Source organism: Polyodon spathula, chromosome 5 (genome assembly GCF_017654505.1).
Source record: "Polyodon spathula isolate WHYD16114869_AA chromosome 5, ASM1765450v1, whole genome shotgun sequence".
NCBI classification, from domain to species: domain Eukaryota; kingdom Metazoa; phylum Chordata; class Actinopteri; order Acipenseriformes; family Polyodontidae; genus Polyodon; species Polyodon spathula.
The window spans coordinates 17,588,214-17,605,460 of NC_054538.1; the positions used below are offsets into that span (position 1 = coordinate 17,588,214).

Here is a 17,247-nt window from a genome sequence, read left to right on the forward strand (position 1 = left end):
GTGTGTGTGTGTAATACACATGGAGCATCACATAATATTCATGGTGATTGTTAACACAAATCTATGATGAAAATATTTGTACATGTGTGTTTCTTGTGAAGGAAGCTTTTTTATTTTCATGGTTATTTAGTTCTGAGCAGCCAGAAAGCTTCAAGGAGGATCAGCCAAAACTATAGGTAACATAAACAAACTGGATTCTGATGTCCACAGAAAGCTAATTTATGGATGAATATGGTTAACATTCAACCAAAAGTAATATTTTAGAATAAAATGTAACATGATTGTAAGACACTTCAACTTTGAGCTGCTGTCTAAACCAGTGGCTCTCAAGTTTCTTAAATAATTTTATATTTGACTTGAAATCTCCAACTCTTTAAAATAAGTAAAAAGCTCTATTTAGTGACATTAAGGGTTCAATTAAGTAATTGAGAGCTCGGTTGGAACAAAAACCAGCAGGATAGTGGGTCCCCAGGGCCAGGGTTGAGAACCACTGGTCTAAACTGTATTTCTGGTTTCAAAACAATGAGTTGAAATCAACAGCTCACAATGATAACAATCAGGTACTCCTTACGGTTCACGGTGTCTGTGGTAGAATAGAACAACCCGTCAAACACCCATTTTTGAATACATATAGAAATGAATACTGTAATTCAACGTTTTGATGCCCTGAATTGAAATAGCGAGCATGATGAATTAATTAATATTATAATATATATATTTATATATATATATATATATATATACGATATAGATATAAATTAAAGGTTTTTGTTTCATATTATACTGCCTGATCCTTGTCAAAAACAGAAACACCAGTAGATGTTAGTCAAGAAACTGGCTCGGAGCACAGAAGTTTGGGATGCTGACAACAGCAAGTAGCATACAAGGATTTCTATTCCACTTCAATGAAGTTTGCGAGTTAACCAAGTCTCCTGCATAAAAACAAAATCAACAAAATTCAGAACAACTATATTTATTTGTTAGATTCAACTAATAAAGAGAAACATTTTTTTCTCAAAAATCCTTCAACAACATTCACAAGTCTTTCAATCTAAAGCTTTAAATCAAGTGTTTTTGTAGCGCAATTGTTGTTTAAAAAAAGTAACCAACAGTCATCCTGGTGTGATCATTGGGCACCAGTAGACCAAGGTATAAAACTCCATTTTATAATAAACAGAGTGGTTCTTGATTCATGTTGTTCAGAATCGTAGTCACATCCAGCACTGTGGGCACCGTATAGTGGGGTCTGGCTGCCTCTGCTGTGACTGCTGTTTTACTTATCCAAACTGTTGCTTTAAAACCCGCATTGATACCACCTTGAATATCAGTGTCGACAGAATCGCCTACCATCACGCAGGACTCGGGCTTCACTCCCAGGATCTCACAGCAGTGCAGGAATATAGAAGCAGCAGGTTTCTCTTCTGCATGTTCCCCTCCAACAATGACAGCGTCAAACAGTTCCTGACATCCCACAGCTCTGATCTTCTCTCTCTGCGTCTGTGTGTCACCGTTGGTGAGTAAAAGCAGCTTATAGGTTTTCCGAAGCTCTGCTAGCATACTCTTTACTGGGTCTGGGATGGCTAAACATTTTAAGCGTGTTGATTTCCATAAGTGATAGCATTCTGAAGCCAAAGTCCTGTTGGGCCCAGTGCCCTTGATTTCCTGTATAGCTTCATCCCAGTGAGATGTTCTTAAATTGTCTATATTCATCTTCAAAGGATCAAAGGATTCCTGACATAGCTTAGTTTTGAACCTTTCACTAACATCTATGATGCCGTCTTCATCGTCAAACTTGGACTTCAGGAAATGGTTAACCTATAACAAACAACATTTAAAATAATAATAATAATAATAAAAATAATAATAATAATAATAATAATAATAATAATAACAATAATAATAATAATAATAATAATAATAATAAAGCGTGCCCATGAAGGGAACAATTTTTAATTGTACATTCACTGCCGAAATGTCATCTCCGAAACCTTTTGAGATACTGACTTCATATTTTCAGTGATATGTAACTCATCAAGCTAAATCTAATGGTACTGTCCCTTTGACCTTCATATTTGTAACACCACTGTATTGTATGATTTTGTTGGGTTAAGTTCAATAACTGGTTTTGTCCAGGAAGAATTAACATTGTTTTAACCACTGGTCAATGCTGTAACTTTTTCAGTCAGGTTCCATTATAATGTGTTGTTAAGTAAAAATAAATAAATAAATAAATAAATGACGATGCGCCATAATAGTGATACAGTTTTACAATAGTTAAACAGTGTAATGTAGGCTAACAGCCCTTGTCTATTAAGTGAGTTCTATCATGTAATTTATCCTTTCTCTTTTACCTATCGTATTTATTAGATTTTAGCGTACCAAACTCAAGATTGCAACTTTCGTATTCATAAAGTATCCGGGGTATTATCAAGCATCAGTTAAATAACCGAAATATAACAACTAAACGAAGACAAGTGACTAAGATTACATTTATTTTAATGACTCGGTTCCAAGAATGATCGAACTGTAAATGTTTCTGATCCCAGACTGAACGTATTATGAGATTGTCTTTGAGTGATGTTGTTTTTACAGTACCTTTTCAATTGCTATTTTACCAGCTCCAGACGTGTCGATCAGAGTGTTGTCCAAATCAAACAAAATAGCTTTTACACTGTTATTATTACTTGGTTCCATATTTAGAAAGAGGATGTTCTTATAGTTTTCTAGATATGTATACAATTTTAAAATAAAGTAAGCCAATGTGCCAGTTTAAGTTCGGAAAACTGAATAAAAAGAGCAACCAAACGCGGAAGCACACCGTTGTCATGTGATCCCCTGTTGCGCCCTCTCCTTGAACAAGGTGTTGTGGGAATTGTAGTCAAAGAACATCCTAATTCGGGTGAGTTGGCAAAACAACAATGCGTATTTGAATGACGCAACCTGGTCGTATGTTCAGTGCGTAGTTTTTCTTCAGGTATATAATTGTACTTGCTTTATTATTTATGTTATATCATGGGGCGAGTATACAAGTAAATAAAATCCTGAGACAGATGTTTTAGTAACACCTGTTTCCAGGGTCGTGCGCAAGAATAAGACCGCTATTGGGGGCACATTAACCATTGTGTGTTGATATGGTTATATAAATAAATAGCATTGCACTCGCCATTTCAATAAACGTCCATACGCTGTGGAGCTTTTCAACACTTTATGCAGCTGCAACTGTAACAGGCAGCGTAGCCAAAAGCACCAGTAGGTCGAATACATCAGGATACAGAAGTCCCAGGTCGTGTTATTTACAGACCTTCAAGACATGGCGTTGTGCCATTCCCGAGCGTTAAAATAGGCTTAATATGGTGTACAAATAAATCGTACTGCATTTCAGGAACTGCATTTAAATTCTTGATTCTGCTTCACAAGTGCTTTCCCTTTAGTATATTAACAGTTTGCAGGTTTTGAGTTAATGGGCTCAACATTAAGCGGACACATGCGCCAGTACTTAACTTCACGTTATGAGAACGTGTGCAAACCCGATTAGACGCGCGTCCATAAAAGCACGTTATTAAGAAAATATGTTCAGTTTGTGAGTGTTAGTGACAGAATGAGTAAATGCAATACATTGATAGGCAGAAATCAATATTTTGTGCACAACCCTGCCTGTTTCAAGTTTGAGGTCAAGAGGGCCATAAATGAGCTGCAGTGCCTAAATACATGCTCCTACAATAATAGTGTATAGAGTTTGTCTTAGTTACAATTAATGTGACTACGTTTTTCTCTTTCAGTCGAATTCACATGTTTATTCCATATAAATGACTTCACCTCGCCTACAATTGTATGTTTTTTTACACCGGTGGTAGTAGTTATTAATGTCTAGCCTTGTATTACTTTAATTTGTTTCAAAATAAAAGGGGGAAGGGGCAATAAAAACGTGTTGCAGTGTGATAACAAAACAGTAATATTTAGGGCCTAATCTTTAGCATGAGTAGTTTTAAAAGTTTCCTTTTTTTAAAAACTGGACTCCCAGTATAGGTTTTTCTTTGTCAATGTGATTTTCTTTGAAACACATTTAAATAATTAACTTCAAAGGTAGCTTGTATTATAAAATGTATGCTTTGTCATTTTATAAAAAAGATTTAAAAAAAGGAAATGTCCTTTTACAGGAATTCCCCCATCCTCCTATTTGTCATTTTTATCTCAAATAAAATGAAGATACAGTACCTGTATATGTGCACATGTACCTTGCTGTGCAAATAACCTGTATGAGCAAATCTCTGAAAGTATGGTCCCTTCTCACAAAAATATCTGATGTCACAGCTGTATGGCAGTCTATTCCACTCATGAATGAGTTGCTACAGCAATCCCCTTGTTGATCCCTACTAGGTGCTGATTACAAATCCAAATGTATAAAAGTATAAAAACTGTATAAAAGGCATCATCATTTAGGAAGTGTGGCATTGTTTAGATTCTGGAGACGGTACATGCTGTAACTGCTTCTGAATGAAGTTAGAGGTTTCGCTATAAATCATGACCTGGCCTCTGTTCAACTTTTACAACTATATCCTCTCCTACAAGTGAAGCCACAGATTGATAGAAAGTGTGCTGATCGTGTCTCCTGAGGCACCAGGATGAATATTTACAGCAGCCGTGCAGTGATTCAGGGCTTCTCTGGGGTTAGGAACGTAGCAGTCAGGCCTGGCTCTTGTTTCAGATAGCAAGATAGCTGGAGGGACAAAAAATCTTAAGATTGATGTGAAACACCTGGAATGAATTAATGAGCGGATGTACTTTCTCTCCTAAGAATGACATCATATTGCCACAAAACATACTGTGGCTTGAGAAGTGCTGTTTTAATTCATAATTCACACTGCACAGCAACCTAGTCTCTCTGGATTATGAATGTGTTCTGTATCTCTGTGTGTGCACATGTTAGGGTGTGGGTTATTGTGTGTTTTTGTAAAAACCATTTCATGAGTATGAGAGATAGAGAGATACTCAACATTGTGATATTTACAGATCATTGCATGACCACTTAAGATGTGCTTTGCGATAACTTCTCAACACAATGGCAAGTTTAATGTAGCAGAAGTAGATGCCTGAAAGCATGAAGTATGCACGTGTATGCGTGCATTTGTGTATGCAGATCACCATGCCAAACAGAATAATATCAAAAACATTTGGTGGAATTTGAGTTGGCAGATATTGCAAAACTGTACATTTTGTTATGAGACTGAAAACACCCAGAACAAAGACATACACACAGGTTCTTAAAAGTCCACTCTGAACTTGATTGTCTTTAGCGTTGTACTAAAAAATGTACATCCTGTTACCTGTAGGTGGAACACTATTGTGTTTTCCAAATACTTTCTACAGTGTGGATTAGAACAGTTAGGTACTTACTGCACATTAAACCAGTATTCGCCACAGCTGTGTGTAGTTTCTTTTCAAATACCAACATGCATCATTTCAGTTTGTTATCGTGAATAACTTTGTACAAACAATGTTGTGTAATGAACTGTGCCTTTAGAACTGTGTCATTCTTTACACATTATTTTTCTCTTTAAAAATGCTGCTGATTATTTGTGTTCAGTGGAAGATAATTAGCTTGTTAATTATTTTTTAATGAGCGCGTACATAGTTAGGCATTCCTTTCATAGCTACAAGTAAGGCAAATCTGCATGCTTGACAGATTTTACATTTTAGTGGGTATATTTAAAAAGCTTTGGTGTGCCAGCCAGTTTATGGTCAGGTGTTCGACTGAATATGGCTGAATTGTGTGGAAGCACTGGAGGCCAAGCTGGCACCACTAAACCTGTTACATCTGTGACTTGAGCTAGATTCAAACCCTGACTAGTGAATAAATACACGGCGCCACCTATCCCAGTTTACTGTATAATAGTGCAAATAGGAGTGTGGTCTTTTAGCTGGGTATATATATATATAGTACTGTTCAAAAGTTTTAGGCAGGTGTGAAAAAATGCTGTAAAGTAAGAATGCTTTCAGAAATAGACATGTTAATAGATTATATTTATCAATTAACAAAATGCAAAGTGAGTGAACAGAAGAAAAATCTACATCAAATCAATATTTGGTGTGACCACCCTTTGCCTTCAAAACAGCATCAATTCTTATATATATATATATATATATATATATATATATATATATATATATATATATATATATATATATATATATATAGTTTTCTAAAAATGCAGTTACTCAATGTGTTTCAAACATTATGCCCCCGTGTCTGCCCACATGAATGAAGATAAATGGCAATGCAGGGCACATGCTTGTGCGTTTTGCATTGCTTGACAACAGGATGGCAAGTTGTGATAGTAAAATTGATAAAGTATTTCATTAAAGCCTTGTAGGTAGATTTCCAAAATGTTCCTTGTACAGTTTTGTGTGTTTATGTTACATATTACCGAATCCTTAAAAAACAAACAAACAAAAAAAACAGCGGGTGGCTAATTGTGCGATTGTACAATCCTAAAATGTGAGGAGAGCTGAATGGCACAGAACAGAATACATCAAAGTATTGTTGAGAGATATTTGCGAACATGACCAGATGGGGGATAATTAATACTTGACCTTTTCCAGGCTCATTTATACTATCCAATTCAGCTACAGTCCTAGGTAAGTGTTAGAATTTAGGCTAATCCCAACAATAATACTTATTTTTCTAACCTCACAGACTCTTGTTCGTTTTCTAGTAGAATTTCCCTAAAGCACACCAGCCTGTTACACTCCGAATGGGCATGAAGTTCTCATGCTGCATTCCTTGCCCTATGAAGCATAGGTGTCATTTAAGATGTGACCTTTTCATTAATCCTGCATGTTTTTCAAATCTGTGCTAGGCAGACTAGATTATTGGGCAATAATTACCATTAAAATGACTGTTGAAAGATAATAGTTGTTATTTTGTAACTAATTATTTGACTTTAACCCAAATTAAAACCGAAGTTCTTTAAAAATATTCATTACAAAATACATGTTTGATTGGGACCAGGTACTGATTGGCTTAATTGCCTATTCGGTTAATAGACTTCCAGAAGACTGAGTGACTCTGCCTGTGAGTTATTGCGTGGTTAATATAAATATACCTGGAAGTATTTCCAATATAAATCCACTGTACAAGAAATTGGGTAGTCATTTCAACCTTTCTATATTTCAGTTTTCCATATACTACTGTATATGTTCAATTAGTTTTGGCTTTGATTTAAGCAAGATGTTATCAGCAAAGACCTGATGTGTTGTCTGCCTCCCTGTTATTTACTCATCGCCTTGCAGCAACCAATTCATTTCCCCAAGTTTTCTCATAGCCTGTGTGTGTAATTCCCAAAATGATCAGTAGGGGTCCCTAGTCCACTAGAAATGATGTGCATGTTGTGTTTTACCTCTTCTGTTATAAATCCTGAAAACTATCTGGAAATGAGAAGCAAAATTCGTCTAATACAATCCCAGGGCAAATTGGTCTATTTTCAATTAAATCCAGTGCACTGATCCAAATGCTAATTGTGTAATGCAATTATCTGGCTTAGCTTTAACAGCTATGAAAAATATTAGTATTCTATTGCCTTGTACAGATATTGTAAGGGATTGGACCGATAAAGTTCACACATATAGAGATCATAATAAGAATACTTTCTTCAGTGGTGTGATGAAATGGGGAGTAAGAGTTGACCCCATAAAGTGGTAGTCAAAGTAGACAGTTAAAAACACCTGAATGAGACAGTTGGATGAAATAACAGCTACTCCAGTACCAACTGATGTGGGGAAATACCAGAACTACTTGGTCTGGTGTGCTTTTTTATGTTACACTACATTATCTGTAGTCCAAAACTATTTGCCATCAAATGATTAAAGCAGCAGTTTATGTGCTATATTTAAATGGTTTACGTGAATTTCTTTAACAGGGACCAACATGATTAGAATACATATTTTGTTTAGACTTTTTAAGACTTAAGTCAGGAGTGCTGGTGAGCTTGGCCCTGTTACTCATTTAAGAAACCCCCTAACTAATCTCTTTGGGAACAAGACAGAGCCTCGCTCAGGCTGCTGTCCTCAGAATCATGCAGGGGATCAGAGAAGTTTCCCCAGCCAACAATATAACTTACTTGTAATGGATGACCAAGGGTTGACATCTGTTAGTTAAGCTGATTAATGAAAAAAAAAACTAAGCAAGATCCCTGTTTCTTCGAGGCTACCTTTTATTTTTGCCTGTTATTGTGTTTTTTGTATAAGTATTTTTTGGCAATTCAGATGTGAATACAATCATGAGTTAAGGACTGCTGCCAGCCCAGAGAAGTAAAATGAAAATTAGCTGGTAGATTTATCCATCCTGATATGTATTTTGTAACATAGTATAATATATAAGCTGCATTTTCTAAAACAATGCAATTACAATTAAATTGTTGCTATTGTACAGGTAGTAAGACAGTTACTACAATAGTGTGTAATTGTAATTGGTACTGTGTACCAATGTCCACAGTGAAAACCCCTGGAAGTGATCAGGATCCACAGTGGCAAGACTGCAGCCTTGGTACGACGATGAGAAACTCTGTTTTGACAAAACACATGTTACAAAAAAGTTGTAACGTATTCCCCATTTTCAAGGTCTAAGTGGCAGAGGATGCAGAGATGTAGAAAGAAAACACATTTTGTTGAAACATTAGTATTTGTTAGCCAAGTTCTCTGCATTGCTTATAGCATTATTGAAATAACTATTTGAACGAGTGAATGAGTCTTGATCAATATGCAATCAACCTGTAATTTTTCCTTTCATCTTTTGGGAGCATGTCAACATTTTTAACTTGAATATCCTGCCTAGAATTCTTTTTGCGGGAACACACCTGTGAATTTGACAAGCATCACATATTTATATATAACTTCCAGGGCTGCCGATTCATTTTACTTTTTGTCTATATAACACTTGCATGACACCTCTATTTTTTTTGGCATGAAAGCTGAGTTTAATTAAGCTGACATTTACAATTTGTGTTTAGGTGTTTTTCAAGAATCTTTTTTAGCCTCTCACCTTTTCATACCTTTTGGCAAACTTTCATACTTTTGCACATTTTGATTGCGTGACTGAATGATTCAATGTCTAAAAGACACATAAACAGGGTGCTGCCTTTATGTTCCCTGTGCACCACATTCAATGCGGTCCACTGCTTTTGACCAGGGGTCTGTGATACTCCTAAATTCCTTCCGTGAGTCAGTGGCCAAACTCGGAGAGGAACCTATGAATTCCCAACTCTTACGCCACAGTGTTATCTATGATACTTCACTGCTTTACCAGAAGCACACTGATCCTCTTCAGTCCTTACTGTGATGCAATAGGTAAGGTCTTGTTGTGGCAGAGAGAGTGAGATGTGAATGTGCATTTTCATTGCGAACTGTGATATAAATTATATATTGACAGCAAGTTTTTTTTTGCTGTGCAGAACATTTTTTTTTTTTTTTTTTGCCATTTTAAATGAACCATTTAGTGGGTGTTGTTTGCAACTGTCAATCAATGATTCCTACCATATGACACAAATAATAACCTTTTATACACAAAGGTATTGACTGTACTTCTCTCAGCCCTCTCTAGATAGCAGCAAACTAGTGAATAAGGGGAGTAACATAACTTTATGTTCTTACTCTATATCACAACTAGTAAGACTCAATCTGTAGTCAAGCAAACACATGCTTCTACACCCTAGGTCTTAATGTATCCGGCAACGGAAATTGTGGCAAAGTAATATAAATTACTGTAATTCTCTTAATGCTGGTCTTCCACAAGCATCTATAAGTTATAACATGTTCAAAATGCAGCTGCAAGATTACTCACTTAATCTCAGTTTCAAGATCATGTCACTCCAATGTTGGATTTTTTGCAGTGGCTTCCCACTAGTTGAACTGATTTGCCTTAACCTAAGTAATTGTTTTTTCTTTCACATGGCCTTACCTTATCTTGCAGCCAAATATTCACATGCAAACTTCTGTATGCATACTGTACACACAATACCCATACTTTTGTGAATTGCAGTCAAACTATGCTTGTCATGTATATGCATTTTTTTCATAATGGCATGTCTATTTTTGGCTTTGTGTAAACTATTTTGTAAACATCAGTTATCTTGACTAAATCACACACACACAAACTAAGAACCAGGAAATGGTGTGACAAACCTGACCTACATTTTAATGCAATTGCATGCAAGCTAAAAAATGCCAGTAATTGTTGAGAGACTGACATTGCTGTACAGTGATACACGTGGAAAATGTCAGGCAGGAGCATCAGATATCTATGTTCTGATATACTGTATACATTGAAATACACAAATAAGGAATGAACCCTGAATTCACCACATCTAAACTCTACACTAATAAGTACAGGTTTCACCTACAGTTGATGCTAGTTAGCTCTAAGTGCATGATAACACTGGATAAAACGTATACACAAAATTTCAAGCAGTCTATGCGATCCAAAATATAACCCAAAAACAGATTTCATACACGTGGTTAGAATAGACATTATTACTTAGTTTACTGTTAAAAAAAAACAACAAAAAAAAGATTTTAAACTTATTTCTTTGAAATACTCCTGGGTTAACATTTTGTAAATAGCTTCTCATACCTTCACTTTTAGGGGATTTCTTTGGATAAAATTAGGACAGTACCATTGTGATACAAAAAGTCCTGGGCATGTATTGTTTTGTACATGCCTATTGAGATAAAAAACAAAACAAAAACAAAACACCAAGAATGAGGATAAACAAAAACACACATGACTTGAACCAGTACGTGAAATTACATGTGGCGTTTGAAGTGAGCGTTCTTCCCAAATTACATTTCATAAAATTCCGAGGGACTTTTTTTTTTTTGTTAATGAAAGTGAGATTGCTTCTATGAATCTAAAATAATATTTTTCAGGGTCTGGAGGTCTGGTCAAGGCAGCATTAGGCAAGTACAAGAGTCTTGAACTGGATGTGAGTGGTGATTGGGAGTGAGTGGAGTGAGTGGAGCAGTGGAGTAGCGTGGGAGAAGCGAGGCAGAGAGAACACCAGGCAAGCAGTAGAGTTGTGGATGAGCTGGAGCGGATGGGTGGCGGACACAGGGAGGCTGGCCAGGAGGCAGTTGCAGTAGTCTAGGCGGGAGAGTACCAGCGCCTGGACGAGCATTTGATGAGGAAGGGTCGAATTCTTTGTATGTTACTCAGGAAGAATTGGCAGGTGCGTGCTAGAGTAGAGATGTGCTGGGAGTAGGAGAGGCAAGGATCCAAAGTTACTCCAAAATTTTTGGCTGAGGAGGAGGGAGAGATCGTGGTAGATTCCAGAGGAATGGAGATAAAGAGATCAGAGAATGGGAAGATGAAGAGGGGAAGAAAAGGAGGTCAGATTTAGAAAGGTTGAGTTTGAGTTGATGTGAGTGCATCCAGGAGGGGATAGCAGACAGACAGGTAGAGATACAGGAAGGGATGGTGGGGTCAGAGGGGGTGGGGGGGAGAAGAGGAAGATCTGAGCATCATCAGCATAGAAATGGTATGAGAAACCATAGGATGCAATGAGGGGGCCCAGGGAGCAGGAGTGGAGAGAGAACAGGAGAGGACCCAAGACTGATCCATGGGGGACTCCTGTTGAGAGAGGGTGAGGTGTGGAGGTTGAGCCATGCCAGGTTACTTGGTAGAAAGGTAGGAGGAGAACCAGGCCAGAGCAGTGCCAGAGATTCCCAGATCAAAGGCAGCAGAGAGATCAAGGAGAATTAGGACAGGAGAGAGAGGCAGCACAGGCAGAGTTTAACGAGATGACAGACAGGGGAGCAGTTTCATTGGAGTGAGCAGAGTGGAAACCAGATTGGAGAGGGTCGAGCAGAGAGCAGGAAAGCAGAGAGCTGGCGGTGTACTGCCCATGAGCTGACGGTGTACTGCCTGCTCAAGGGTTTTAGAGAGGAAGGGTAAGAAGGAGACAAGATGGTAGGATTTTTTCTTTCTACCCCTTGTAGGGGGTGGTGGGGGGGGGGGGGGGGGGGGGGAGGGAGGTGGGGTCAAGGGTAGCATTTTTGAGGAGGGGTGTAATAGAAGGCAGAGGGAAAAAGGTCAGATAGGAGAGGTGTTGAAAAGGGAGCAGATGAAGGGGAGTAGAGCAGGAGCAGCAGCTTGAAAGAGGTGAGTGGGGAGTGGGTGGGGAGGGGGTCCAGGCATATGTGGTGGGTTTGTGGCCCTGGAGGAGGGAAGAGAGGTCAGAGTCTGAGAGGGGAGAGAAGGAGGAGAAGGAGGGTAAGTTAGTAGGCGAGACAGAGGGTGTTGGGGTTGGAGCATGAGGGGGTGGCGGGTAGGGAGAGGTGTTAAAGAGTTTGGGGATATCAGATATCTTAGAGGAGAAGAGGCAAAGACATCAGAGGAGATAGAGGGAGGTGGAGGGGTGGAGGGTTGAGGAGGGAGGAGAAGGAAGAGAATAGTTTCCAGGGGTTGTTTGTGGAGTATTGGATAATAGATTTGAAATAGGAGCATTTAGTAGAGGAGATGGAGGAGAGGAGGGAGCAGTAGAGGTCTTTTCAGCAGAGCAGTTTGGTTCTTGATGAGCAGAGCACAGAGGAGAGCCAGGGTTGGGGAGGGGAAGGACGGGCAGGTCTGGAGGTGAGGGGACAGGGGGTGTCTAAGGAGAAGGTGAGGGTGGAGAAGAGGATGGAGGTAGCAGAGTCTACAGAGTTGGGAGGAGTCAGTAGGAGGGAGGTGAGAGAGCAGTGGAGGCAAAGACTGAGGGGGAGAGAGAGAGCGGAGGTTATGGTGGGAGGTGACTGGGGGTATGTGGAGTAGGGAACATAAGAACATAAGAACATAAGAAAGTTTACAAACGAGAGGAGGCCATTCAGCCCATCTTGCTCGTTTGGTTGTTAGTAGCTTATTGATCCCAAAATCTCATCAAGCAGCTTCTTGAAGGATCCCAGGGTGTCAGCTTCAACAACATTACTGGGGAGTTGATTCCAGACCCTCACAATTCTCTGTGTAAAAAAGTGTCTCCTATTTTCTGTTCTGAATGCCCCTTTTTCTAAACTCCATTTGTGACCCCTGGTCCTTGTTTCTTTTTTCAGGCTGAAAAAGTCCCTTGGGTCGACACTGTCAATACCTTTTAGAATTTTTAATGCTTGAATTAGGTCGCCACGTAGTCTTCTTTGTTCAAGGAGAGAGAGGAGAGACAGAGAAAAAGAGATGAAATAGTATTTAGAGAGGTCTAAAGGGGTGACAGAGAGGGTGAGGAGGCAGCAGGCCCTGGAGAAGGTGAAGTCCAGTTGATGGCCAGCTTTGTGGGTAGGAGGGGATGGAGAGAGAGAGAGAGAGAGAAAGAGAAAAGGAGAGGAAATAATCCAGCAGAGGGGATGGGGTTGGAGAGATGGATATTGAAATCACCTAACAGGACAGGGTAGACAGAGAGGGAAAGGAGGACAGGAGATAGTCGAGTTCATTGAGAAAGTGATTCAGATGTCCAGGGGGATGGTACAGTAAATAGCAGGAGTTGACAGGGAGAGCTTAGTTGCACAGCGTGAAATTCAAAGGTGTTAACAGAGATTGAGGAGAGGTCAGAGGGGACAGAAAAGAACAAGGAGGGAGAGAGGAGAAGACCAGTCCCACCTCCCCGTTCAGAGAAACGTGGAGTATGGGACAGGACGTAGAGAGAGGACAGGGCAGCAGAAGTAACAGTGTTATTAGGAGAGAGCCACATATCAGTGAGAGCAAGAAAATCGAGAGAGAGAGATGGGAGGCAAAGGCAGAGATTAAATCAGCTTTGTTAGCCAGAGAGCACCAGAGATAGTACAGGAGGGGACAGAGTGGGATGCGGGAGAGGCAGAGGGATGAGGTTAGAGGGGTTAGGGGAGCAACGGCGGAGAGAGGACAGAGGAGTGGAGTGAGAGGACAGAATAACAGGGATGTGAAAGACAGTCATAGCAGGACAGGTGAGACAGATAGGTACAGTAGTAGTGGGAACATGATCGGTGGGGGGAGGGTACAGACTTGTCTAGCAGTTGGCATCTTCCAGAGTGCTGCTAGGTTTGGATTTTCTCCAACAGCGTCTCCTCACAGGTCTCTCCTTGCTGGACTCCCACAGCTAGACTCCTGGCTCTTCGGTTGCCTGGCACTTCATGCTGCCGCACAAATAGAAACTGAAACAGAAATATAAACCCAACAATGCCATATGGTTTTTGAACATGCTGAAGTAAAAACACCATGTGTGCTTCCAGTGTATCACATTTTCCTCATTTCAATGCAGAAATTTTAGTAACAGATTTGTATTACAGAGCACTGAGTAAGTTTTAGAAAACAAATGATGTATAACTAACCCACCTATTGCTTACACCGAGTGTTAAAGATTCTAATGGAAGGTGGGGAGGTACCTCTTTTTAGATGACCAATTTGTTTTCATTCCAATTATTTTTTTGTTGTTGTTGCTTGCAGAGTGTAGCCATATTATTATGAACTACTCCTTAAACAAAGTAGCATTACAGCCTAAAACCAACTTTAGACATTTTATTGTGTGGTAATAGATCAATGCATTATTCTGTGTTTCTTATTGTTTTTCTCTATTTCCCTCTATTCCTTGTTTCTTCTTTTGCAGTAGAGTGTCAACACCTGTCATGAAAGGAATTTGTTCATTTTGTCCGACATTTCACTTAACCACTTCACTGCCAAGCTAAGCTCCTGCTGTATCTCAGTCCTTGTATTTTACTATCACATGACTTTAAATCGCTGATATAACCTATGAAAAAAAAAAAAGTACAGATTTCGAAAAGGAAATCAGACACTTCTAGGCCTACATTGCATCTTTAAGAAACAGTGTTGCCAGATGCTCAAAATAGGAATACAATAAATTCTAATTTAAAAAAGATAATTTCTAAAATGGGTTTTTATACCATCATAAATGACGTATGAAGCACACTGCTGAAAAAAATATTTATAGATCAGACATTGCAGTTACCTGATATGCACTGTAAGGTTGCCTCTATTTAATCTGATTTGAAGGAACTTCTATGGAGAGTACAATTCTTTTTTTTATTGCAGAGTATAAACAGTTGCTAAGCATGGATCACAGCAACACTGACTTTCCTGCTTATTTATATGTATCGATATATTTTACTTGGGGTTGACTTGCAATTTCTATCTCTTAGCACTAAAATGATAATTATAAATATTGAATTGGTAACAATTTATAAAAAATTTTTGTTGATTTTGTAAGGGTAAGTAGAATTTAATTAAGTGATTATTTCCTTAGCAGAGACAACAGCTTATTAAAGTGGAACAGTTTTTTTCTTGTGCACTGCTTGGGGCAAAACTGAAGTGATTTCAGCACATATCACTTCACATTGGCTAATCAGTGATGTGTGTGGGCTGAAACACCTCTATTTTAAGAACAATCATTTTAATAGAAGAACAGAAATGTCACAGACCATGTTTTATAAATAGAAGACATTGTTTACAAAGGTGTGGGAAATCAGAAAACTAAACTGCATACTTGATGTTAGAAATAATCAGCTTCCTTGTTGGTCATTCTAGTTAGATGTACAGCTCCTTTGCCTGACATCATTTCATTGTAGCTGTACATATGCATTTTATAATGGGATATTAACCCACACAAAAAATGCTGCGTGTAGCTCTATTATATTGCTTTATTCACTATAATGGTGAAAGCAGTATTAGATTTATTTTTTCATACTTGGCTGAGAGAATCATAATATATGGGTGGACTGACCAGTTTTGATAGCTTAGTGTGATTAGAGAGTATTATTCCCAAATACACTGTGAAGATATGTGTGTGTGTGAAACTGTACCCTCTTGTGGAACATCTATGTAGCTACATGAAGTGTATGAAGTTGAAGAAATTGAAAACCAGACATTGAATTCATGCTTTCAACCAAATGACTGTGTTTTTTTAGGTACATTCATAACGGGAAATAAGTTACTGTGTCTGCAAGAATTAGAATGCAAATGCACACACCACCAGAGTTCATGCAATCCTACATTTCTCCATTCTATTCAAGCTATACATATTTAGTACAGTTGTGGTCCAAGGCAACATTTACATTAACACAACAGTATCAGTAAACTTCATTGTGAATAGTAACCTAATAGGTGACAGGATGCTGTAGCAGTATGTCATTAATGTAGTCAGAGTGTTGTAATGTTATAGTGTGGGGTGATACTTTGGTGGCACTAAGTGCTGGGGCCTGGCACATAGTAAAGCAATGGGTTGCTGAACACCTTTCCATGTGTAAATCAGAACAATCCTGCACATGCCTACCACAGCTGTTTGCAATGGAAAAGAGGAACTGGTGTGATAAGTGCATCATACGGACATGACTTCAGTTGTTTAAACACTAAAATATTTGATTGTATTAAAAAAAAAAAAAAAATTCCCCTGAGGTGATGCCACCCTGTTCTCCAGGGTGTGCTGGGAATTGATCTCAACTGTAACCTGTTAAACAGGAAATATGAAATCAACTTTTGTAAACAGTGTGGGCCAGTGCTGGTAATGGAAACATCGAATCTGGGAAGTTGTGGAAAGAACAGATACGCAAAGCCAAAGTGGGCAAAACTACATTAACAATTGATTTATTCACACACGTTGACTGCCCACAAATCAAAACATGTAAAGAAAACCCACCAGTATGCAATGTAGGGCATGGTATGCGGCCATTTGACATGATCCACTAGATCGATATAAGCCGTGCGAGGGCAACTGTCCAGCACCAATCATGGGAAAACAGGTGGATCTCTGTGGATCTCTCTTGGAGTGATAGCAGGTGCCTGTGACAAAGAGCGAAGGTATTTGAGCTGTAAATCTCTGACCACAAAAGGCGCTGTGTAAGGTTGGTGGTATGTTTCCCCTCGACTGGCGAGCTCAATGGTCAGTGGAAACACGTACCTGCGTGTACGTGGAACTACTCTATTGTGATCAGCTGTGGGTCAGGCAGTGACTGGATAAGCCAGGGTGCTGGGATGATCGTGGGGAGCAGTTCTGGTAGTACAAAGGGGACAGAGATACATGAGTGCAGCCCCTTACCCTGGATATGAAACCTGAGCTGGAGTACTGGGTGTTTGTTGTTTTGTTGTTAAGTGTCATTTGTCTTGCAGAGGAGGATTGAGAGCCAGGAGCTGCAGCCACAGAGCCAGCACCCCACCTTGAGCACTACCCTCACTGCACTGCTCAACACGGACACGCATCACGTCCTGCACTGAAGAGCACAGTTTTCGTGCACAGAGAATTGTGG

The 17,247-nt window shown here is 39.1% G+C and overlaps 1 protein-coding gene across 1 annotated transcript; it reads right to left on the reverse strand.

Moving 5' to 3' along the window:
- Nucleotides 1-842: 842 nt before the first annotated feature.
- Nucleotides 843-2,828, reverse strand: LOC121315254 (N-acetylneuraminic acid phosphatase). The gene is made up of 2 exons (XM_041249297.1): nt 2,596-2,828; nt 843-1,815 (listed from the first exon to the last, which is right to left on the reverse strand). Exons 1-2 carry the CDS (start codon nt 2,692-2,694, stop codon nt 1,165-1,167), a joined length of 750 nt encoding a protein of 249 aa, XP_041105231.1. The 5' UTR covers nt 2,695-2,828; the 3' UTR covers nt 843-1,164.
- Nucleotides 2,829-17,247: the final 14,419 nt, after the last annotated feature.

What these genes read in the sequence shown, in the direction of transcription:
- LOC121315254 (XM_041249297.1), bottom strand. Translation starts at nt 2,694, where the DNA reads ATGGAACCAAGTAATAATAACAGTGTAAAAGCTATTTTGTTTGATTTG. An exon ending in GTAAAATAGCAATTGAAAAG is followed by an intron (nt 1,816 to 2,595) that starts GTACTGTAAAAA and finishes TGTTTGTTATAG; the next exon opens with GTTAACCATTTCCTGAAGTC.